The 25,621-nt window shown below is 47.0% G+C and overlaps 1 protein-coding gene across 2 annotated transcripts in view; it reads left to right on the forward strand.

Annotated features, from left to right (window-relative positions):
- The first annotated feature begins 47 nt into the window (after positions 1–47).
- LOC122381697 (intraflagellar transport protein 80 homolog) overlaps positions 48–25,621 on the forward strand; it is a 68,075-nt gene continuing 42,501 nt past the window's right edge. The window contains exons 1-4 of one of the 2 annotated variants that reach the window (XM_043366180.1): positions 48–297; positions 6,204–6,388; positions 6,719–6,829; positions 7,206–7,384. In XM_043366180.1, coding sequence (XP_043222115.1) covers positions 203–297; positions 6,204–6,388; positions 6,719–6,829; positions 7,206–7,384 — 570 coding nt within the window. In that variant the 5' untranslated portion in view covers positions 48–202. The remainder of the gene's footprint in view (positions 298–6,203; positions 6,389–6,718; positions 6,830–7,205; positions 7,385–25,621) is intronic. The other variant, XM_043366181.1, reaches the window with a different exon arrangement.

Consider the following 25,621-nt stretch of genomic DNA (forward strand, 5'->3'; position numbering starts at 1 on the left):
GTCGATGCTGGTAAGTCATTGGCTGTTGGCAGGAAAATGACAATCGTTGAACATATTCTATGCTTCCGGAATTCCTCTTCTTGTAAACAAGACTACAAGCAGAAAGCTAACGGCCGGAGTTGGAGTGTAGTGATACGGTGGTCAAACTAATATGGTTTTGGTGCTGTTTCTAGATAACTTCTGTGCTCACTAACAAGTAAAAATGAGATTTAAAACGTCCATGCTTGCGGAGCCGAGGCATCACGATACAGTCACGGCTGTTGGTTGGTGCAACACCGATGAAATATTCTCCATCAGGTAAGCATGGATTACCAACTACCTGGATCGGCAACTCCGCGGAATTCCCATTGTGTTGAGTCACCGCCCGAAAGTGCTGCCACCTATCGAGCAAACTGGTCCCTGCTAAGGACAGCCCGCCGCCGCCGCTCAGTTATACAGCGGCCGATACCAGTGAAGTCGGAAAATGATCGGCAAGTTACATGACCTGAACCAGCCGTACCTATGTTGGGCATCGGCCAATAGCGTCCGGTACCGGTAGAGCGGTCCAGGGCGGTTCCATTGACCACGAATCGGTCTTGGGAAGAATGGTGTAGCGGGTCGTTGGCCGATCGCGGCTGGCCGACTTGACCGCAGGACGTCATATTGTTCGCCCTTGCTTGGCGCCTTCTAGCAAATACCTTCGATAAAACGACCTTTTCTTTCACTCTGGTTGGCTTTAAACGGAACCCTGGCACATCCATTTGAACATTCCGACACAGCCATCGGCACACTACGCGGACACACAACGCCGGACACAGCACACTGCCGTCCGCCGTTTAACACGCACATCATTGCCAGTTCGCTGGCTTACATACACACAATAAAGGAAGACACACACGAGGTACATACACACATACGATAATACATACACGAATATTTACACGAACGCTAATGCACATCCATAGGCATGTATGTACGTCAGTCTCTAAAGTACCGAACATCGGTGCGGTGGATCCATCAAGCCCGACCGAGGAAGGGCTGCTAAGTTTGAGAGTCGTCGTACCAACTGACATCGGATGTCAATTGGTTCGACGACTCAAATTTAGCAGCCCTTCCTCAGTCGGGCATGATGGATCCACCGCACCGATCGATGCGCGGTACTTTCAAGACTGACTGTACACGATAGTCATAGTTACACACGCTGTGTCACCTTTAACAGCTTGCGGTTGAGCCGGTTGACACCCGGTCCGCCTGCTGCCGTCGCGTGTCTGCAGTGTGCGTGAACCTGCATCCTGACGAAGGTTTCGAGGGTGCGTCGGAGTCGGCCACTCCTGCACATCTCACTACTCAGGGAGCAGTACTCAGGACTGCTAGCCACACAGTCCGACAGGCAACGAACCACACCTTGCCCGAACAGCACACTGGCCATCTGCGACTCTGTGACCTCATACGCCACCTTCACCAAAAGAAAAAACTTCTCTGACGGCACGCGCAAGGAGCCCACATCGATGGTTCGAAGGCCAGTGTAACTTTTGAAGCCGATCAGAGTCTCCCTTTCTTTTTGAACAGTCCTTGTGCTGGCACATAGCGCAGTTTTACACTCACCACAACTGTGCTCGGCCTCACCCTTGAAAATGAGGTATCCGGCCACATAGCTTAGTACATTGTCCGTTACCTTGTCTATAGGCACGCTCATCACTGGGGGCTGCAGGCCCCTTTTGAATTCCACTGAGGAACCAGGATGGGGTTGGCTGCTTCGAGCAGCCACTGACGTCAGCGCGGTCAGCAGTTTGTCGGCGTCCGGCTCACAGTTGGTGTGCTCGGAAGCGGACATCACGCTGTTCAGGGCGGTTTTTCGATAACCCTCTCGGAACTGAGTTGGGTTGGGGTTGTCATTCTGATGGCCCACCTGGCGAATCACGCCGAAAAAGTTCTCTAGACCATCTTGGCTCAGCCTCCTGGTAAGCAGGAACTTCAGCTTACCCTTCACTATATCCCACAGCTGAAGGGTCGCGTTGATGGTGAGCTGCAGCCCTCTTACGCTGTCCGTCGCGGCCACGTTCTCCCACCGGCCCAGCCAGTTGCACGTTTCCAGAAGGATCCTTCTGTGCTCCTCTTCGGTCCGAGTGCAGAACGCCCTCTTGTTGCGGCAGGCATCTACAAAACGGCTGCTGTTCAAGATGTCGAAGCAGTCGTTCAGTCGCAGCAGGCCCTCTGCAGTTGCCAGGATCTCTGGTCCCAGAAGTCCTGTGGAGAAAATCGGACTAAGTTGAAATGACACGGGAGCACTCCCACTTCTTACCTTTTAGACAATGCCTATGTTATATGAGACGGCAGGTAACAGTTTTGAATTTAGGTACCCATTTAGCGTAAGTCCCAATTTCAAAAAGGAAAAGAAATGATGCGTAAAATTGCGGCACGTATAAAAACAGCAGTATTCAAATACACAACAATACTATCTGATCACAGTTCTTATAAGAAAGGTAAATAAAGGTGCAAATACAAAACTAAAATATCCATGCATCACAGTCGCCTAATCTATGAACGCAGTAGTGGCACTCACCAACAACCGGATCTGCATAGAGCTGCATGCCGCATGCAACTGAACGACTGAAGACCTGAGTGGCCAGCTTGACCTTCATTTTCTTGAAGGGGCCCAGGAGCACGTGGTTCCGTTTGAGTTTTGGCGCCGCCCTTATCGTCCTCTGGCTGTCTAGCTGGTAAAACTGCTTTACATGGTCCCAGCTCATCTTCTGGCCATCTACTTCAACATCCTGCTTGAATAAGCAGTTTCTCAGGCACTTAAAAAGATGCGGCACATCGAACATGGCAATGACTGGGCTGCCATTGACAACAAACTGGGGGTTTTCCGGAGTGATCCCCAGGCCCTCATACAGTTTCTGGTTTGGCTTTCCCATGTCACACACTGTAGCTGCTACGATCAGACCTGCCTGTTGCAGTTTTCGGATCATTTGCTCAAGGAGCTTCCACAGCACTTCCGCTTTTGCTGGCCCGGCACTGAAAAAGTAGCCCACAGGCTGCTTCCAGCGTTTGGTAAGCCCACGCACCATGAACGTCAGGGCACTGTCAGCCAGCCTTGGCGTTGTCCCCAGAGCGCCAAAGTCCTCAGTTCCCTCAACACGGTCCATCCACCGGACATAGGTCAGCTTTTTCCTTAGATGAATCTCATCGAACGATAGGACGACCATCCTGTCCTGATCTGGTGCACCCTTCAGCTGTTCGCTGATCACTTCCAGCAGCGTGTCTTGGAACCCAGGTAGCGTCTGGATGTGCATCATCCTGTTGCGCAGCACTCGTGGACTTGGTAAGACGAACCTTGTCCTCAGCTGCCGGTATGCCCTGGCACCTTGGTAATAAAGAGCCAGGCAGTACATAAGTTCGTCGTCACTGTACCGCCGACCGTGAGGCGCAGTCGCTGAGGCCTTCACTTGGAAACGGACGAAGCTGAAGATCTTTGGTGGCAGCACGTTCTTCAGGTGAGCCAGAGCATCTTCAGTTGTCATAGTGTGCTTCCGCTTCAGCTTTTCAATCACCTTAGCCTGCCATCTTGCACGACACCGGTACTTGTTGGCCAGTGATGCTGCTGCTTGCCTGCCCTTGCGTGGCACAGTCACAGGGCTGGATGATGTATCTCCAGCTGGTGACTGGTTTTCTTTTTCGGGAAGTCCATCAGTTGGAGCTTCTTCTCCCAGGATCGTCTCAACGCCTCCCCATTCGATGACAGGGCGCTCCAGTTGATCTGTGAAATAAAACAAAAACAAAATGTCACCAAAGAATCTGTCAGAGAAGAGCAAAGATGAGCTTTAACTTTTGCCTGGCCTGGGTGGAAGGGCGGGGGCATTATTGGCCACACCTGCCAGTCTTTGGCAAGGAAAGCGTGCAGCACTGCGAAAGCGCGCAGCACTGTGAAAGCGCGCAGCACAGTATAGCTCATGATACAATATGATATAGCTTATGAATGGGACTTGAGTTGGACACATTTTGAAATAAACGTTGAACTTGAGAACTGTGCAAAATATGAACAGCAAACTGCAAACATGACCATTATTCAATTATAGCCTTAATACCCAACTCAATTCCAAAGAGAGCTAAATAAGAGCATTCATAAATAGAAGAAAAAGTAAGCATTACTCCGAATTATTTTTAAATACAATGACAAATACAAGTGCCCAACTTTTACTGCTCTGTGTCTTGAATGTTGTTGCAACGTTTTAAAAAGATGGAGATTATGAAACTTATCAAGAGGCCATTTAAACAAAAATATGAGATGTTAAAGCTAAACCTGGAAAACCTGGAAACCTGTAAAACAAACAAAAATATGAGCATAAAGAACCTGTTAGATATAAATATTCACCCTGTCAGCTTACCTTGCGAAGGAATAGAGGTGGAAGCCTGATTCCTCGTTGCTAGTGGCCGTGTGATGGTCACTGGTGCTGGTGGGTTGGGTATGTCAAACAGAGTGGGGACGGCAGTCCTCTTCAGCTGCCTGGGCATACCGTCACCCACAAACTGTGATGCCTCGAAGTGTCTCGAGCAGATCTTGACGTTTGCATTTAGGTAGTCAGATGAGATGCCAATCAAGTCGGCACGACGTGAAAGCTGAACCCATCTCTTTGATCTGAAACAAGGAGAAAATGGGAAAATTAGATGTCTGAGCATACCATAGGTAATGAAAAGGAGACAGTGAGGGCCTCTGAAGGGAAACTTTTCCCCATTTTAGCAAAAATAATTATATCTTACTTAAAATGATGTTGAGCAAAAAAGCATGCCTTTATACATACATGCATGGAATAGTCTCTGTATCTTACTGTACAATGATGTTGAGTAAAAAAAATCATACCTTTTTAAGATACTAGGTAAGTACTAAACAAAAGTTTAAGTTTAACACCTCATCTGCTAATAAACAACTTATTGCTATACTTTATTCAATTCAAAGAAACTCAAGAGCTACTTCGTACCTCTCTGGATCCTTTGGGAAACGATGGAAGCTGACGTCAGGGTTGGCACTCTTGTTGGCTGTGCAGTTCAATGCACCACACCACTGGCTGCCATTGTGCTTCCTTTTTGCAGTCGGACGGTTCGGTTTTTCAGCCTGAGAACACGATTTGAACATGGAATTTATTTCATTATCATACAACTCTAGTTCTAAACTCAGGGCACTGGCAAGGAACTATATAAAGTAATTGAAATGGCATGACAATCAAGTATCAACTGCTACTTTTGTGTGTTGCATTTAAGTCAGCCATTCAGATAAATACGCAGGAAGCTGATATGGGTGAGCAGTGGAACATGTTAAACTGTTTAAGGTATTGGCACAACACAAGATAATTAAGAACAAATTCATTATTATTGCTAATATTGAATCAAATAGCAATTGCATACCTACTAATTTTGCAAAAATAAAAGTTTACCAATTCAGTACTAACAATACATCATTCACCACTTTGCATATGCTACCAAGACCAAAGTTGGGTCACAAAGAAGACCATTGTTATATAAACAACTATTTCCAAGCTTGAAAAATGCTGCACCGAGCATATAAAATGAGTACGTCACCAGTTATGGCCTAAATTATACGTTTTTTGACGACGGTTAGCGAGGAGTTATGTGCGCCAGTATCGTCGACGGCCGCTCTTTACAGTCAAATTTTAGGTAATTCAGATCCTTCAACCATTAAAAAACCTTGCCAATCTTACCTTGCCATCTTCCTCCATCGTCTGAAACCTTCCAACCTGCTCCAAAGGGGCTCAACTTGTCAAAAAACAGGGTTACAGTTCCCGCAGTATCGCTCCGACCACTGTTTTGAATAGCACTGGCTCCCCAGCGTCCTTAGCGGTAGATCGTGCTGCCACCTAGCGGTGGTAAGAAACATCGAGGAGTTGCCGATCCAGGGACTACTTCATCCATGAGGTAAGTTTAAACGTGTTACGAACTGTTTTGAATGTACTTTTCACCACGAATCACATCCGTGATTTGACTTCCCACTCAAGCTGTAAATAGGTAAAGTTATATTTTACGTGAAACTTGAACTGATATTGATAACTATACCTAATGCTTCAGCTTGTGAAATCGAGCTGTGTCATCTACTCAGCCTTCAGGGACCAAACTTGGTTGAATCATCCCATCATTAATTATGTGTTTCATGTAAACATTAGAATTCATAAGAGCACTTTTAGCATGTCCACCGATTGCGGTTGTTTCAGCGATGACCACACGATCCTGCGCTGGAACCTGATGAGTCAGGAGCAGGAGAAGGTGGTCGATCTGGGTCCCGACGTGTTTCCTGTGGACCTGCACTGGGTGCCGCGCGACCTATCGTCCGCCCCCGCCGCCCAGAAGAAGGGCGGCACCATGGGAGGCGAAATATTCGTGGTGGCCGCCGCCGACGGTGAGGAACGTCAATTGCCGCACGGGAACGGTTCAGCATAGGAGCTCTGCGACGCTGGACGTCACACCTTTGCCCAGCTGCCTTGTCTGCTGAGTCCTGAGAAACCGGTGCTGAATGTGTTCATGTTGCTGCTTAAATGCGCTTTTAGTATAGCAATGTAGCATTTCGTTCCTTTTTTTGTTGTTGCGATAAACGTGATTTTCGGACGGCTGTAGCGTCGTAGTGCGATGTTGTCGACCTATGTGTACCAGAAGGGTTTTATATTTGAACTACGGGGCGAATTTTCATGTGACATGTCATTGAGACAATATATGGTCTCCTCTTTCCCAGGCAAGTTTTACATGATGAACAAGGTGGGCCGCGTTGAGAAGACGGTGGAGGCGCACAAGGGAGCCGTTCTGTCGGCACGGTGGAGCAGCGACGGCTCGGCTCTTCTCACAGGTACCGTCTTCTATCCGATCCGCTGTTGGACCCTCGTTTTCTGTTTGACAATTTATCTCGGCTAATGAGAAATATAATATTTCAGTCGCCATCTCACGACTCACGCCACTGCGTGTCTCGCCAACCAGTGTAGGGATGAACGTCTTCCCTATCGGTGCGAGTATCATTAGATCACTGATCGTCGATCGATGAAGTATATGCCTTCCCTCTTAGCTTGCCTTCACAGTTCACACGATGATAAATGTTGATTGATTAACACCGCTCCGCCATTATTTGACAGATTATTTGACCTTAGGAATCATCTTACCTTTGACCGGTCAATCGATCTCCCTTCCCCTCTTACCACTGACCTAACCTCACCCCCGGCTCTGTTCAGCGGGCGAGGACGGCGCCCTAAAGATGTGGTCCCGCTCCGGCATGCTGCGCTCCACGCTGGTGCAGGGTAACAGCTCCATCTACTCGGCCGACTGGGGACCCACCTCGGCAGAGGTCGTCTACTCGCAGCGTAAAAACATCATCGTCAAGCCGCTGCAACCCAACTCGAAACCCAACTCGGTGAGTTCGGCCGAGGGATTGGTTTGATGCGGGTGACCATCACCGGCGTCTTATTAGTCTTTGTCCGAGGGATCTGGGATGAAGTCAACGAGTTGACCCTCCGATTAGTCAGGGCAGCATGGTAAACTTTTATTACAATACGCTTTTAAAGGAGTGGAAGAGAGCACGGTAAAATAGCCTTCTTTCGCAAGTAAATAATCCTAATGTCAGAGGCATTGTATGCATATTCCTGAATTGATTTCCATCTGCGAGGAGTCATTCTTCGGAATAACGTGTTTCGTTAATCTAATTATTTCCTTGAGGATTTCATTTTCATCCATTTCGCTCGGACATTGTATTTTAATTGATGTCATCTATTTGTTTGATTCAATATAAGTCACATAACATAACAGAGTCGTATAAAGTTTTGCTCGGCTAGAATGGGCAAACTAAGAAAAGGTCACAGCTGAGCGAGATACCTTACATCTGTACCTTCGTGGCTTCTTTCCCTCCGTCGAAACAATTTATTCGAATGCATTCAGATAGAATGTATGTGCTTTTTACGGTTCGAAATCATATTACACGAAACCAAGAAACAGACAGACCTCGCGTGACATGAAATAAAAAAGTGAATGTCATCGTCTTGCCCTGTAGGAGGCTGATTGACAAACGAGCTTAGTTCCCATTATAGTGCCTATATCGTTGAATTCGCTACCCATCGTAGATATAGGCGAATATATGCTTTAGATACTTTCATTAATGGCAGACATTTTATTTAGCAGTGTTGTGTGTCTTCCTGATACTCTCAGGTGCTCGCAGTGTCACTGTAAGCAGCGCCCAGCCCTTCAGTGCGTTATGGGCAGCTACTGCGCCGGCCGGCTAATTCACACCCATGTGTGGTGAAACAGCGGGTGGATGTCCACCATAGATATGTTCTGTGGCGCCATCTACGTAAGGCTAAAATGCTGCAGTTTGGAAATTTAGAGAAGGGTGTCATCATGTTGAGTTTGCATTTCCTTTGCCTTGCGAAACATAGTACAAGAGTGATGCAAGCTGTAAGCACCAACTCTGCTTGGCTTGGTAATAATGCCAGCAAACGAACTTATTCAATAAAACCGTGGTAAAATCACGCCGTTTATGCTACTAACGACTCATGATAAGTGGATGATGACTTTCTCCACTATTTTGTTATTTCATCGCGAACATGCATTCAATAACTATCCGTTTTGAGCCCTACTTGCCTTGGCAACGATTTCTGGTGACAGAGACAAAGAAAGACGAAAAACTGTGGCATGTCCGTCGTAAAGTCGTGTAAATCATTATAACGCTCTTGAACAGTAAAGTGCTGTAATTTAGTCGTACAATCAGCTGATTCTTCCGCTGGCTGCGCGCTGTGGAGTTTAGTACAGTTTCGACTCCTTTTCAGTAGCTGAACATAACTCTCCGGGATAATGGTTTCCAATCTCTCCGCTAGAATACGGCGGTGCCAGGTGCGCGAGTCCGGACCGCCGGCCTTGGCTCCGCTCGGGAGCCCCTGTGATAACATTCCGGCCGGAGTCAGCCAGAGGGTCGTGGTGCGGGAGCAGGAACGTGGGCATAGACTTCTTTGCCTCTGACAGCAATCAGCAATGCTGCAATCAGCAATGACAGCAATCAGCAATGATGGGGAATGGGTATGGGTATGGGTATATTTGGAAATGGGTTGTTTGCGTGTTTAATAGCGTTCAGAAGTTAGATGATTTCGTAGCGTTCATATCGATGCGATTCACATGCACTAGCGCATATATGACCTGTGGTGGCTCGGTGTTCACTTGTCACCGTTCCGTGCTTCTATCCTCAGGATACAGATATCCTTCTCCTCCACGCCTCAACCCCACTCCGGGCTGGACAGGCACCTTTATCTCATGCGGGCTGCTCCCTTGGAGCGGCTCCGCTGCTCCCGAGGGAGCGCACCCCGTAGCCGGGTGCAGAGAGTGCTTGGGGGGCTGGTCGGCCTGTCCATTCGGACGGGCTCAGCCCCGGCGACTCTCTAGGGTGTCTGCCCAGACCAATGTCTCCCCCTAAGTCCTATCATCCTTCCGGCTCTGCAATGGTCTTGTCAGACCGAAAGGGCCTAACCCAACAAAACAAAACAAACAAAACAAAGGTGTTCACTGTTCAGTTGTTCACCATTTACTGGACACCGTGACCGGCTGGCGACAAGCTCACGCATAGCTTAGTGCGCTTAGGGTATATAGTGCGCTCGACACTCTGTTATTAGGCACCAGTATAACGCCTTATGGGGCGACTAACGGAGCGAGCGAGAGGGTGGGCCTTGCACGTGCGAAATTTCGAGGGGGTACCTCCAACTGACTTGTGCACGGCACCCTACTAACCGGTCTCTAGCGATGTGCCAAATTTGAGCACAATCGGCCCAGCCGTTCTCGAGATCTGGAAGCGGCACTCTGCACGTGCGCACGTGCAAAATGGGTCCCAACTGACTTGTGCACGGCACCCTACTAACTGGTCCCTAACCGTGTACCAAATTTGAGCGCAATCGGTCGAGCCGTTCTCGAGATCTGGAAACGACCCCTGCACGTGCGCACGTGCAGCAGCACCCCAACTCTGGCACATGGATATGCAGGGCCTAGTGGGTGCCTACCTACATGCCAACTTTCAGCGCAATCGGCCAAGTAGTTACCGAGATATTGCAACAATTACAAAACTGACACCTCTTCGTTTTGCACGTGGCACGTGCATAAGGGGTCACCCACATGCATCGGGAATAGTCCAATACTTGGTAGAAGGAATGAAGCTACCCTACAAAATTTACCGCATGTAAATCGGTCAAGTGGTTGCTGAGATATAAGCCTCGCAAAAGCGTCCGCACGGCCGGCCGGCCGGCCGGCCGGCCGGCCGCTCATACTCAGAAATTTCCGTTAATCTAAGGAAAGACTACGCTCGCTTCGCTCGCTCCGTAATCATGGTTCAGTGTTGGTTCAGTGGATATCCATCGGCAGTCGCACCCGTAAGCTGGCCCGCGCCGTGCCCGCACTCAAAATCGGACCTCTGCTCTGGCGGGAAGTCTTCCAACTACTGGTTCCCAATGGTTATGGTCAGCTACTGAGAAGAAGGGCAGAATCGTACTAAACAGCGCACCCAGGATGCAGCATGTGAAATCATCAGCTGATGGCTACACTAAACTGCTGCACTTTATATAATGTACATCTGCTTAGTAAATAGAGCATTGCGAATGCTTGTTATATCATTTGATCAGTCAGCACCGCTCCGTCGTTCCTCGAGTAACCGTGTAATGTGGCTTAGTGCGAAGGCTCAGTAAATTTTTACATCCTAGTTGCTATGAAACATCAAACATGAGCGTCCCGTCGGATGGTTTTTGGCAGCGTTTTACCGATCTCACTGTGACACAGATGGCGCCACGGTGCATTTGTGGTCCATCCGCTCATTTTCCTCACATAGCGGTGCTGTCCCAGTAGCTGCCCATAACAAGAGGGCCGCCCGTCGGCGCCGTCCCCACTCCCCAGCGTGTTGTCCACTGGAGCCCGCCCGGGTCCTGTGACGCCACATCCGACCCCGGTGACTCCCCAGGGGTGGTCCGACCGGAGGGGGGGATTTGCGGGAGGAGGGACGCACCCCACCCCGTGCGACAATCCGATCTGTCGCGGCGTAGAGCAAAGTACGGTTTGGCATGCCTACTCAAATCACCACACAGTGGTGACCTGTCACACTTTCTGTGCTCACCTCAAAGTGCGGTGAGCAGCAATCGCCACGCACTTGGAGAATGTGGATCGCTCATGATTGTTCAATACCATACAATTTCTGCTTCGAAACTCAGGCAATCAATGCTTACCCATTTCCCGTGACGTCAGTTTTAGCAGGGCACAGTATTCCCGCGCATGACTGGAGGGGGGGGGGGGGGCTCTACAGAGCCTTCCTCTCGTTTTTTTTTTTCGGCAATATCTTATAAGCTGTTTGACGGATCAACACGAACCTTGCGGTACCTTCAGCGGCATCAATTTGACACCTTCAAAATTTCAACTTTCTAGCTATCATAGTTTGGCCGGAAATGACGTCATCCAGAAGGATGGAGGATCCATCTTCTTCTTCCAGAAGAAGTTGAAAATTATCGAGGCAATCGGTTCGCCCTCCCTAAAAATCATTGCAAGCAATTTTTTGTGTATGTTCGACTCGCCTACGACCCCGGATTCCACAGCCAAAATCGACTCCGACTCCGGTCAAAGTTCTCGACTCCCAATTTCCACAGACTCTGATTCCGGATCCTGCAGCCCTGCCCAGAGTCACACATGGCCCCTCAGATGCCGGTTTTGGGTCTGCATTTGCAAAAACCCTGTGTTGCCCCAAGAGCTCGGCTGGGCTGTTGAAGGTCATTGCGGTGCGAGCGACTTTAGCGAGTGTCATTTGAGCGAACGCCATTTGAGCGAACCATTTTCAGCGACTGGCAACTTAGCGAATATCATATTGAGCGATTATCAAATATAGCGATTATCAATTTAAGCGAAAGCTATGTTTCACCGACATCTATTTCGTCGACTACAGTTTGAGCGACTGTCATTTCAGCGAAACACTTCATCGTCCCGCAACGGTGTTTTTTTTTCTACTTTTGCGAGCGTACGTACAACGAATGTTTCCGGAACTTTTCATGGTTATCCGGAACTGGATGGCGGATGTCACGTTCAAAGTTCAGACATTAAGCTCCAAATTTAATGCCACATTTCTAAAAAAAATCCAGCGATTCGATTTCACCCCCCTGCTGTTTGCCAATAATGGTGACCAAACGTTTGTTCAGAGATTCATATTGCTTGTGCTGTTTTTCGCGGAATTCCCCCGCTTTAATTTTGATCAGTTCCCCATGTTGTAAGATTTGTTCTTGCCCCAAGCAACGTACGAATTTCCAGATATTTGGGTGAGGTCCCTGAGACATAGACTGGATCCCCCTGTGCCATCCCTCGAGTTTATTATTGGTCCTTGGCATTCCTTCCGTCGTCCTATCTCTCACGTTTCACATTTCCAGATCAAAGTTGCAGAATGAGGCCAGATATTTTTGTGGTTTCCAATCCACCCTGGTTTCCAATCTTAAAAACAAAATTTTAATTTGCCGCGCGCAGCTAGAAGCATGACACATACCAAGCGGGTATTCCAAGGGCAAGAGTTCCCGAAAGTAGCAAATGATTGACTTCCGTCGCGTTCGGTTTCGCTGTAACTGTATTCGCTCAATTGGTCCCCCATTGACCTCCATATATTCGCTCAACCTGGTTTCGCTGATTCTGGTCCTCGCTTAAGTTGATAATCGCTGTGATTGAATTCGCCGACTTGACAATCGCTGAAAAAGTCAATCGCTGAAATTGATAATCGCTGAAAAGGCTTCGCTCAAATGTCGTTCGCTGAAATGACGCTCGCTCAGGTGTCGCAGAAGATCCTTGTACGCCCTCGTAGACCTGTTATAAGGATGGTCCTCAAAGTCGAAATGGGCCCTCAGAAATGGCGATGGGCCCCTGGACACCGATGGGGCTCTTAGAGGCCAGTATGGGGCCGTTTAGGCCGGTGGAGGCCCGCAGGTCTACCCAAGTTGCCCTTAAAGATCTGCGCCTGAGCCTTCAGAATCAACAGTGAGAGACCGGAGTGGTATTCACAAGTACCGGCGAAGCAGTGGTGTTCAAAACTGCCCTCAGCGGTCGGTTTGAGTCCCTCGGAAGCTAGCGTCTGATCCGCTCTTAGAGTTTAGTGAGTTGTTTAGGTGCTACGCGCGGCCTCCCGCGCCCCACTGGGGGGGCTATTTATAGCCCCCCCTCCCGTTTTTCTGCAATAACTTCCAAACCGCTTGACGTATCGACGCCAAACTTTCAGTACCTTAGGCTGCATCAATTTGACACCTTGTGTCAAAATTTGAATTTCGTAACTACTATAGGTCGGCCGGAAATGGCGTCAGAGTGACGTCATGTTCTGCCGATTTCGACGCAAAACATTGAACCACGGCAATCGCTCCCAAGAGCTCAGTTTTTAAGCTAGATCCAATTTCTTTGCATGAGAGGACTCAGAATAGGTTGCGCTATCAAACTGCTATCTCGGATTTTCGCAATTTTGAAAATTTGGAAAATTTTATATAATAAAATCCAAAATTTATATTTTTACATTTTTTTCAAAAAGTTTTTGACTTTTCGAAAAAACCGGAATATATGTGATAGAACGCATTATTTTGACTAACTCTAGCAAGTTTTAGCTAAATATGTTCAAAAATGGCCAAGTTTTACGCATTATTGCAAAAAATTCACAATTATTAATTTTTCAAATCAAGTTTTCAGCACGTATTTGACATCGTACGCCAATATAAATAGCACCATCGTGTTCCTGAGCTCAAACTGCATCCAATAGACACATTTTTTGTTGAAACATTTTAACTTCAAAATTTGACCTTTTTTGACCTGAAAGTGACCTGACCTAAGCTAAATTCGACTCAAAATGACCTCGAATGACACAGACGACATCAAATTCGAAATCTCTGACCTAAATGGACCATAAAACATGTGTCACGTGACCGACGCATGATATAATATTTTCGTGACCTGTGATGACCTGACCTTGACCTGAAAATCAAAGTACAAGTTTGGTACCCTCAGGGTAACTAGAGCATCTGTTCCCGAGTGTGTGATCCAAAAATGAGCCTGATCTGACTTGTAAGACGGCGGCCAGAGCCCAAAACGTGAACAAGCCAAAATGCTAATAATTTTTACTTTGATCTGACCTGTGACGTCATCGGTGACCTCGAGGTCAATGAAATTAGGTTTCGCTCGACAGTTTTTCCGGGGCTATCAGACGCCGTTTGAATTTTGACGATCGGCCCAGTAGTTTCGGAGTTAGGAGGGGGGGCTATGAATAGCCCCCCCCCCCCAGTAGGGCGTGTTATACGCAGACCCCAGTGGGGCGCGGGAACCCGCGCCCCGTAGGGGGGGGGGCCGAAACGCCCCCCTGTCCTTTTACGTCGATATCTCCTAAACGGCTGGAGATATCGCCACCAAACTTTCAGGACCCCTCCGGGCATCAATTTTACACATTGTGAGCAAAAATTTTTCCAGAGGCTATGATAGGTTGGCCACAAATGACGTCAGAATGACGTCATGTTCTGCCATTTTCGACCGAAAAAAGACCTTCGCGAGAAGAGCTGTCAGGCCTACAGCTTTGAAGATACAGAAAAATGATCAAGACATAAAAGGTGTAGGATTGACAGGGCTACAAAACTGCTATCTCGGATTTTTTTTTTAAATTTTTGAGTTTTCACCCCCAAAAATCAAAAAAGCAATTTTTTGGATATATTAGCCAAAAAGTCCAAAAAGTTTTTTGAGTTTAGAAAAAAACGGAATATATGTGATAGTACCTACCGTCTTCCATCTACACACCAAATTTCAGATCGATATCTCGTTTTTTAGCCAAGTTATAGCGAAATAACTGTTCAAAAACAATGACGTCAAATTTTCAAACTCAATTTTTGTAAATTATAGACCCCGTAGGGCAAAACAAAGACCACCATTGGACTCCCCGTGACGAGCTGCATCGAATCGATACCCATTTTATGCAAAAATATCAACTTTGAAATTTGACCTAATTTGACCTGACCTTGACCTGACCTTCACCAAAACGTGACCTTGGCTGGCCCCAAAGGCTGCCTGACCCACATAATCGCATTTGTCGTGTAAAATGGACCATAAAACATGTATCACACGACACTTTCATATTGTGACCCCCGGTGACCTGACCTCGCTGTGATCTGACCTGGTATCAGTGACCTCAGATAGCGAAGTATGTGTTTGACGAGCAATGTACCTTCGATGGTTTTCAATAAATTACCAATTTACTCGATTTCACAACACATTTCTTGAAATGCCTGTGAACGGTGAAAATCCGACCTTTGACCTGACCTGTGACGTCATCGGTTTGACCTAGGTCAATGAAATTTGGTCAAAAGGTAGTTCCTGGGTGGGGCTATCGAATGCCGTTTGAATTTTGAAGATCGGCAGGGTAAATTTCCGAGATCTTAGGGGGGCCGAAACGGCCCCCCCCCACGGGTGGTAGGGTCCGCCGGTAGCCCTACGGGGCGCGGGTTAAGACCTATGACTCTTTACCGGTACTTGAACATGTCGCAAAAATTTATCCACAGCTAGAAAATGCCGTGACCAAACCCCGAAATATTCGATGTAGGTCTTGACCCTAAAATTTCGTGTCAGCGTACTAAACTGCTGAAAATGGACATATGTCCGAGTCTGGAGTCGAATTCTTCAAGATTATGGCGATTACCCCAACTCTGGCTGAAACTGTCGACTCCAACCGATTTTAACTTCACAGCCATTCTCGAAAACTCCCTATTTTTGCGGACCCTAAAATCTCATCGGATCTGCATCGATGGGGCGCTAATGCTAGCAATACATAACGTGCAAGTAAGAACAGTGCACAAACATGCCCAAATATATGAAGGATAACGCAAGACATTACAAGAGGGCCACCACCTTAACGATGTAACGTAAGATGACGAAGTTGGAGGTTTGCCATTCTGGTTCAAATGGGTAGCCAAACTGCAGTGCTATTTCAATAGCTGCCCATAACAAGAGGGCTACCCGTCGGCGCCGTCCCTAGGCCTGTTATCGTCCACTGGAGTCGGCTCGGGTCCTGGGCCACCACAGCCGACCCCGGTGGCTCCCCAGGGGCGGTCCGGGCGAGAGGGGGTTTTGCGGGAGGAGGAACGCACCCCACCGTTCGACATTCCGATCTGTCGCGACGTAAAGTACGGTTTACCATACTGAAACCACCACACAGTGACGGGTGACCTGTCACGCTTTCTGATTCGAAACTCAGGCAATGCATTTCAAGGGGCGGTGAAGTGTGGAACAAAACGCTTACCTAAGTACATATGTACATAGTATTTATGTCAAGGATTCTTCATTTTGATCGGTTTCTTGATGTACAGTCTGTCTTAAAAGTACCGGGCAAAGTAACTGTGGAGTGTGGATCCATCAAGCCTGACCGAGAAAGGGCCTGCTAAATTTGAGTCACCGAAGCAAATGACATCCTGTCCATTCCCTACATAGGTCAATTGGTTCGTCAAATTATCGCAGGCCCTTCCTCGGTCAGTCTTGATGGATCCACCATCACTTTCCGCGGTACTTTTAAGACAGACTGTACGTTTATATTATGTTGAAAACAGGGCTGCGGACTGCGGAGTCGATGAATTTTAAGGTGACTCCGGCTCCGACTCCGACTCCAGCTTCAAAAATCGACTCCGGCTCCGACGCGGACTCCTGCCCCGACTCCGGGCATTGCTCATAAAGTCCATATAATGAAATCACGGATCACCTAAAGTCAACTTTATGTCGGAGATCTTTTTATTTTGCCTGAAGCGACCCCTTTGCGCATTCTAAGGCATTGTATTGCATTGCAAATAAGTACTTTTTAAATAGCATGAAAAATAAAAACATATTTAATAAGTAAAACAGGTAAAAAAGCCGAAGAAGCAGCAGCCGTCTTTAGCTTTTTTAATGACAATGCTCGTCCAAGACAGGGTTCCAAACTCTTGTTTTGAAAGGTCAACGAGCGAAATCGCCAAGCAACCAAGTGAAGGGCATGACTTTGAGCCATGCAGTGTTAACCCGGCAGGCGGTGGGCCTCCCGGCCACCTTCCGCGCGGTGGGGGGGGGGGGGCATTTTTTTGCCCCCCGTATCTCCGAAACTACTGGACGGATCCGGAAAATTCAAACGGCGTTCGATAGCCCTGTCAAATTTGTTGAAGAAAACCAAATTTCATTGACCTCGGGGTCACCGATGACGTCACAGGTCAGGTCAAAGATAAAATGTTTCACCGTTCACGGGGCTTCTAGGGAAAGCGCTATAACACCGAGTAAACGCATTTTGTCGAAAATCAGCGATAGGGCGTCAGTTGTCTAGTACATATGTTGCTATTAGAGGTCACTGGTCATACCAGGTCAGGTCACAGGTCAGGTCACCAAAGGTCACCAAGGGTCACCACATGAACCCAACTTTACTAAGGTTGTGCGATGCATGTTTTATGGCCAGTTTTTCATTTCCAACTCAATTGTGTTGGCTATAAGACCATCAGGAACGGTTTAGGTCACTTTCTGGTGGGGGTTAGGTCAAGGTCAGGTCAAAAAAGGTCAAATTTCAAAGTTGATATTTTTGCATAAAATGGGTATTGATTCGATGCAGCTCGTCACGGGGAGTCTCATGGTGGTCTTTGTTTTGCGCTACGTGGTCTAGAATTGCTAAAAATTGAGTTTGAAAATTTGACGTCATCAATTTTGAACAGTTTTTTCGCTATAACTTGGCCAAAATACGAGGTATCGATCTCAAATTTGGTATGTAGATAGAACGCAGTAGGGATTATCACATATCTTCCGGTTTTTCGAAATTCAAAAAACTTTTTGGATTTTTCGGCTATTATATTAAAAAATCTATTTTTTATTTTTTTTTTGGATCAAAATCCAAAAATTTCAAAAATCCGAGATCGCAGTTTTGTAGCCCTCTGAATTCTACACCTTTTATGTCTGAAACATTTTTCTGTATCTCTAAAGCTGTAGGCCTGACAGCTCTTCTCGCGAAACCTTTTTCTGGGTCGAAAATGGCAAAAATGACGTCACTCTGACGTCATTAGCGTCCAACCTATTATAGCCTTTGGAAAAAAAATTTGGTCACAATGTGCAATAGCTATTCACGGGAGGGTACTGAAAGTTTGGTGACGATCGGCGCAGCTCGGCTCGGCGAGGGTTATGATAGGACCCGGTTGGACCCGTAAGAAAATTTCCAGGAACCGGTCTGGACCCCGCCGACCCGGTCCAGACTGGTTCTTTGGACCGGGTCCTCGGGTCCACATTTTGCCATCTCTAAATCTTACCGACTCCGACTCCAGAGTCCAGAGTCGGAGTTAACCTTCCAGGCGGTGGTGGGGGCATTTTTTTGCCCCCGTTTAGTTTTTTCGATATATCTCGAGAGCCGCTGGGGGGTTGGTGCAACCCCCCCCCCCCCTGAGGTTTTTCTTAGCTACACGCCGAACCGTTTCAGAGTAGCCTGCTCAAATTTTCAGTACCCTCTGGGGCGTCCTTTGCGCAACTTTTGTTTTTTTTTTGTCAAATTCATGTCAGATCACGGAGTTATGACGTCATAAAGGGAACAACCTCCGGCCAGATTTACGCTAAATTGGAGATTGCTTCACATTGGTATAAATGCCGACTGACCTGACACACTGATGGATTGTTTTAGAATCACAACTGGCTGATTTGACATTGGCACAATGTCCGTTGACATTTTGAAGGTTACTAAAGGTCAAGGTAAGGTCAGTGACCTCGGTTGACCTGTAATGACTTCTTGCACTTGTATGCCTTTTCGGGGTATTTTGATGCCCTGAATTCGAATTTGCTATCCATTTCAGGCATCGTCGGTTGTTTCTTGTAGTTCATTTTGGGTCAGGGTCAGGTCAGTGACGTCACACGCCTGACGTGGCCCAATGCACAAATGACCTTGCAGACTTCCGATGCTCCCAACGCATCATTTTTAGAGTTATGACATCGAAATACACACCAAACGATAGAGAATTGATCAAGGATCACGATAGTGAAGGTTTCAAGTCGATATCTCTTACCGTTTTGCCGCCATCGGCGCGGAAATCTGAAAAAGTTGATTTTTTTATTCGAAAATTTGACCTTTGACCGGTCATAAGTAGGTCAAATGTTGACCTAGGACCAAAAAATATACCACCAATCGCGAGATCTCGTTGAGAGCAATCCGTTGGTCTTTTCCGCTAAGCTCTACGACGCTCCGTTTTCAAACGCCAGGGGGGGGGGGGTCGCACCAACCCCCCCCCCTTGCATGGGCGAAGGTGGCAAAACACCGTTTACGGGCGAGGGATAAAACATGCATCTTGCAAATGCACACTACATATGATTGCAAAATATGAAGTGGATGGAAAGAAAACATTTGCTCATGTATGTTTCTTTGGCCTTTGCACATTGTAGCTCATAAGTATTCCCAGTGTAAAAAGGCTGTTTTACCTGATGCAACGAATGATACCTTCAAGTAGTTTGTATTAATTGGCTGTTGGGGAACGGGTCCAACTGGTTCCGATTCCAACTAAGGCCGGGTCCGACTGGTTCCAGAAATGTCCAGTCGGGCCTGGTTCGAGTCTGGTCCCCAAAATTATCACCTTTTGCCACCTCTAGTAAGATTGTAGCGACCAGCTTCGACTACGACTCTGGGCAAAACTGCCGACTCCGGCTGCGACTCCGACTCTGCATCCCTGGTTGAAAAGACAGTCAGTCGGGATGGTGGCGCCCACGGTGACTACAAATTACCTGGCGCCCAGCTCTTGAGCGTTTTATGGGCAGCTACTGCGCCGGCCGGCTAATTCACACCAATGTGTGGTGAAACAGCGGGTGGATGTCCACATTGTTCTGTGGCGCCATCTACGTGAGGCTAAAATGCTGCAGTTAGAAAATATGGTGAAGGAGCCCTTACTTAACGCTTGTTTTTCATTTTCCTTGCGGCGAATCTATAGCACAAGAGTGATGCATGATGTAAGTAAGCAGCTCTGTTTGATAAAGATGCCGGCAAAAGCTTAAAATAAAACTACGGATAAAATCACGCCATTTATGTTGCTAATCACTCCTGATAAATGGATGATACTGTCTCCAACTTTTTTGTTGTTTCATCGCCAGCGTAACTATAAATCCAATTATCATTTTTGAACCTGCTTTCCTTGACAACGATTTTTAACAAGACAAAGAAAGACGGAAAACACTGCGGCAGCGTGTAAATGATCATAACGCTCTTGAACAGGAAAGTGCTGCAATTTACTCGTACAATCAGCTGATTCTTCCGCTGGCTGCGCGCTGTGGAGTTTAGTACAGTTCTGACTCCTTTTCAGTAGCTGAACATAACTGTCCGGGATAATAGTTTCCAATCTCTCCGCTAGAGCCCCCGCCGGCCTCGGCTCCGCTGGGGAGCCCTGCGATAACATTCCGATCTCCGGCCGGAGCCAGGCAGAGGGTCGTGGTCACGGGAGGAGCGTGAGCTGCCCGGCCGACTGTCCAGTCGGGGAACGGACATGATGGGGCATAGATAGACCTCCTCCATGCATCTGACAGCAGTTTAATGATGGGGAATGGGTATGGGTTTATTTGGAAATGAGTTATTTGCGTGTTTAATAGCGTTCAGTAGTAAGTTAGATGATTTCGTAGCGTTCATATCGATGCGATTCACATGCACTAGCGCATTTATGACCTGCGGTGGCTGTGGCTCGGTGTTCACCGTTCAGTTGTTCACCATTTACTGGACACCGTGACCGGCTGGCGACAAGCTCACGCATAGCTTAGTGCACTCAGGGTATATATGTACAAAGTGCGCTCGACACTTTGTTATTATCATGGTTCAGTGTTGGTTCAGTGGATATCCATCGGCAGACGCACCCGTAAGCCGGGCCCGCGCCGTGCCCGCACTCAAAATCGGACCTCTGCTCTGGCGGGAAGTCTTCTAACTACTGGTTCCCAATGGTTATGTTCAGCTACTGGGAAGAAGGGCAGAATCGTACTAAACAGCGCATCGAGGTGCGGCATGTGAAATCATCAATCAGCTGATGGCTACACTAAACTGCTGCACTTTGTTCAATATACACCTGTTTAGTAAATAGAGCACTGCGAAAGCTTGTTATATCATTTGATAAGTCAATGATACTGCTCCCTCGCTCGTCGATGAACCGTGTACTGTGGCTTAGTGAGGCTTAGTGAGGCTTTTACATCCTAGTTGCTATGAAACATCAAACATGAGCGTCCCGTCGGATGGTTTTTGGCAGCGTTTTACCGATCTCACTGTGACACAGATGGCGCCACGGTGCATTTGTGGTCCATCCGCTCATTTTCCTCACATAGCGGTGCTGTCCCAGTAGCTGCCCATAACAAGAGGGCCGCCCGTCGGCGCCGTCCCCACTCCCCAGCGTGTTGTCCACTGGAGCCCGCCCGGGTCCTGTGATGCCACATCCGACCCCGGTGACTCCCCAGGGGTGGTCCGACCGGAAGGGGGATTTGCGGGAGGAGGGACGCACCCCACCCCCCGTGCGACAATCGGATCTGTCGCGGCGTGGAGCCAAGTACGGTTTGGCCACTGAACTCTATGTTTGGCATACCTACTCAAATCACCACAGTGACCTGTCACGCTTTCTGCTCGGAAACTCTGGCAATCATTCTATATTACTATTTAAACAGGATCCATCTGTTTGTTTGTTTGTTTGTCTGTCCGCCACGCCGTGTAGTGGGTTCAATTTAGCCGGCCTACAGGGCAGACGGCACGGCGCAGGGGGTTGAAATTTGCACACCTTCTAGGTGACAGAGCGGGTCAGCGCCTTTTCTAGGTTCCGACTCGCTGGGGTGCACGGTTCGCGCGTGGGGCGCGCCGGAAGAACGCCAATGAAATTTTAATCGGTTCGTAGATCTTCATTGAGAGCCGGGGTCGACAAACTTTGTGGACTAAATGCATGCCGATCGGCAGCGGGTGCCTCGCATTGGCGGATAGGCAAGTTTTAATTTGAATAAAAAGTGGCGATAGAATGTATAGATTTTCATTCAATGGGAACAGTTTGTGATACGAGTTTGCAAATGCACCGCGTTTGCCGCAAGGCGTCACATTGGTCACAGGGCGTCATTTTTGCCGCAAATCGCACAGTTTTGTCAAATATAGTCCGATATGGGTGCAATTTGGTGCCAGGATGCATGCTCAATCGCTGGGTGAAAATGCGCCGCGTTTGTCGCAATGCGCCACATATGCCACAAAGCGCCATTTCCGACAAATACGATTAAGCGCAATGGAATGGCATGAATAGGGGCAGGGCTGGGAACACTTTAAGTCTGATATTTTAGTACTGATTGGATCCAATTATTCTGTGACCTGACATGACCCGGCGGTGTTGGTAGGGGTAGTGGTAGGGGTAGGGCTAGGGGTAGTGGTAGGAGTAGTAGTAGTGGTAGGGGTAGTGGTAGGAGTAGGGGTAGTGGTAGGGGTAGTGGTAGGGGTAGGAGTATGGGTATTAGTAGTGGTAGTAGTATTGGTAGGGGTAGGGGTAGATGTGGTGGTAGGGGTAGGGGTAGGGGTAGTGGTAGTGGTAGGGGTAGTGGTAGGGGTAGTGGTAGGGGTAGTGGTAGGGGTAGAGGTAGGGGTAGGGGTAGTGGTAGGGGAAGGGGTGTGGAGGCAAAAGTAGAATTGTGGCCCGGGCTGATCCCATCGGACGAGAGGTGACCTATGTGACCTGGCCTGACCCGAAGTGACCGGGGCTGACTCCCTTGGCCTTTCTAGACCCCGTATCAGCCAAATTTCATCCAACAAAACCCTCAGAACAGTTCTTTTTTAATTCTCTTCACATTTCCGTCCATATCTATGCTTCTAGACGACACATCGATTTGAAACGAACACCATTCGAAAGCAAATTGGCTGGTGCCGCAATTTTTTCCTACCACGCAGCAAAGCAAGTGGCGCAGCCGCTTGTCTATATTACTATTTGAGGAGGGCGTAGTTTCTGTCTATTACGAAGGTCGCGACATGGTGCTACGTAGCGCGGGTTACAGATCACACCGTTGCACCTACCGCGCTGAAATTTGCGCAAGTTATAGAACAAGGATGGACAACGTGCCTTTGAGCGGTCTCGGCTCGATCGGATCGATAGCGAGCGCGTGGCGCGTGCCCAAAAAGTGCAAATTCGCGTCATAGACTTTACATGTATAAATCGGCTGGCAAAAACGGGCGAAAATGGCTAAATTTGCCCGACACGGGTCCGTTCCCCGTGCAATATCTCGGTAGCCGTGCGCCCGATCGGCACGGGGAAAACAGCATCGTGTAGAGAATCGAACGGGCAATCGAATAGTGTGCGGTGCAGGGGTGGCACGCGCCACGTGCAAGTGTGAGGGCAATTTTATTTCAGAAAGTGCCGTTTTAAATGGATTTTGGATTTTATTTTATTTTCACGTGACCGTCAGAATGAGTGAGTCAAAACAACGCCTATTCGCAGGAGAAATGTACCGCCTCTCATAATAAAATTGTGAAAAGCTAATTGATCAAAAACAAGGTGAAAAAAATCGCTGAAGAAAATGGTATTTGTCCATAATGTGCCACTAAATAATTACACGGGGTTTGCTGCTTAATACGTTTGATAATTGAAAATGCTATCATTGGAAAGAGCATTCAATTCTCTCCAAGATCCAATCATCACGTTTGCATGACAAGCAACAGTATTCTTAAAAATATAAATGTTTCAAACCTCTGCAAATCCATTTTTAGCGAAAATTATCTACGCCTTTCATTTGTCAAAAAACTACGCACCTGAATTATAAAACACATTTGACAGGTTCACTGAACTATTGACAGGTTCTGAAGTAGAAAGCATTTATTGCTTATCAGACACGGGCACCTCGATCCGATGGATATTTTTTTCCAAACCAAAACGTTTATGCCCGGTTCCGACTACCGGAACAAACATGTTTAAGTGCCGTTTTAAATGGATTTTGGATTTTGGTAATATTACTAAGTGCTCGAGCGAGGAACATGTTGAATATAATTAGATAAATAAAAGAAATTGTTCTTTTCCTCGACATCAAAAATGTAAAAAGCCGAATAATATATTTAAAAAAAAAAAACGGTGAGCTTTCGGCCACTGGCCTTTATCAAACCAACGTGATAACAATGTTAAAAGACGATCCTGTGAATAATCTGTCTGCCATTTTTCAAAAACCGAAGATCGTGATATTTTAGGAAAGGCGCTACTTTTCTGTAGCCTTTTCAACTCAATCGATTAATATGTGTATGTGTATATTATTTTGTTATGTGTGTGATGTACATCGGCGTTAGTGTACATACCTTCCATACGATGTGTGTTTGACAGCTATAGTTCGTTTTTTTTTCAAAAGGACGCTGGCTCAAAGTTCAATATCGAAGCTCTCACGTGAGTTTTGGCAGCTTCAGTGTCTGGCCAAGAATTTCTTACCGAAAAAATAATCGATTTCAAATTGTGCACGGTAAGTAGCTGGAAATTGTTTCTTAAAAAAGTACACACTATGATTACGTCACTGGTGGCAGCAGGCACCCAAATGTCCGTGCAATGGGACAAGTGTCAACGAATTTGGGTGAAACTAGTTTTTCACTGTTGCCGAGCTTATAATCGAGTAAGCGGTTCCGTCCATGATAGTTATACGTTACATTTCAATGCATGTTCGACAGCATGACGTCACCACTGTTCTCATATCTGGTTCCAAAACGCACACATGTAAATTATCGGGAAGAAATCACATGTTAAAATTAGTCTACGTTCGATTTTCTCAGGTTCAGTTTTTGCTCGTTTTGCTCGCTAAAACACGTGCTTGTTCGAAAAACATACTTGGAGCCAGCGTCCTTTTGAAAAAAAAACGAACTATACGTGTACAATTGTATATTATGTATGTTACGTACACCGGACACTATGTAGACAATCGGTCTATCAAATAGTTTGCCCTTATGAGTAGCGCCTTTCCTAAAATATCACGATCTTCGGTTTTTGAAAAATGGCAGACAGATTATTCACAGGATCGTCTTTTAACATTGTTATCACGTTGGTTTGATAAAGGCCAGTGGCCGAAAGCTCACCGTTTTTTTTTTAAATATATTATTCGGCTTTTTACATTTTTGATGTCGAGGAAAAGGTCAACTTCTTTTATTTATCTAATTAGATTTTGGATTTTATTTTGTTTTCACGTGACCGTCAGAATGAGTGAGTCAAAACAACGCCTATTGGCAAGAGAAATGTACCGTTTCATGGAAAAATTGTGAAAAGTTAATTGATCAAAAACAAGGTGGATCAAATCGCTGGAGAAAATGGCATTTGCCAATAACGTGCCACTAAATAATTACACGGGGTTTGCTGCTTAACCTGATACGTTTGACAATTGAAAATGCTATCATTAGAAAGAGCATTCAATTCTCTCCAAGATCCAATCATCACGTTTGCATGACAAGCAACAGTATTCTTTAAAATGTTAATGTTTCAAACCTCTGCAAAACCATTTTTAGCGAAAATTATCTACGCCTCTCATTTGTCATAAAACTACGCACCTAAATTATAAAACACATTTTACAGGTTCTGAAGAAGAAAGCATGCTTATCAGACACGGGCACCTCGATGTGATGGGTATTCTTTCCAAACCAAACCATTTAGCCATCAAAAAGCAATCGACC

Source organism: Amphibalanus amphitrite, unplaced genomic scaffold (genome assembly GCF_019059575.1).
Source record: "Amphibalanus amphitrite isolate SeventyFive unplaced genomic scaffold, NRLGWU_Aamphi_draft 000125F_arrow, whole genome shotgun sequence".
Lineage (NCBI taxonomy): Eukaryota > Metazoa > Arthropoda > Thecostraca > Balanomorpha > Balanidae > Amphibalanus > Amphibalanus amphitrite.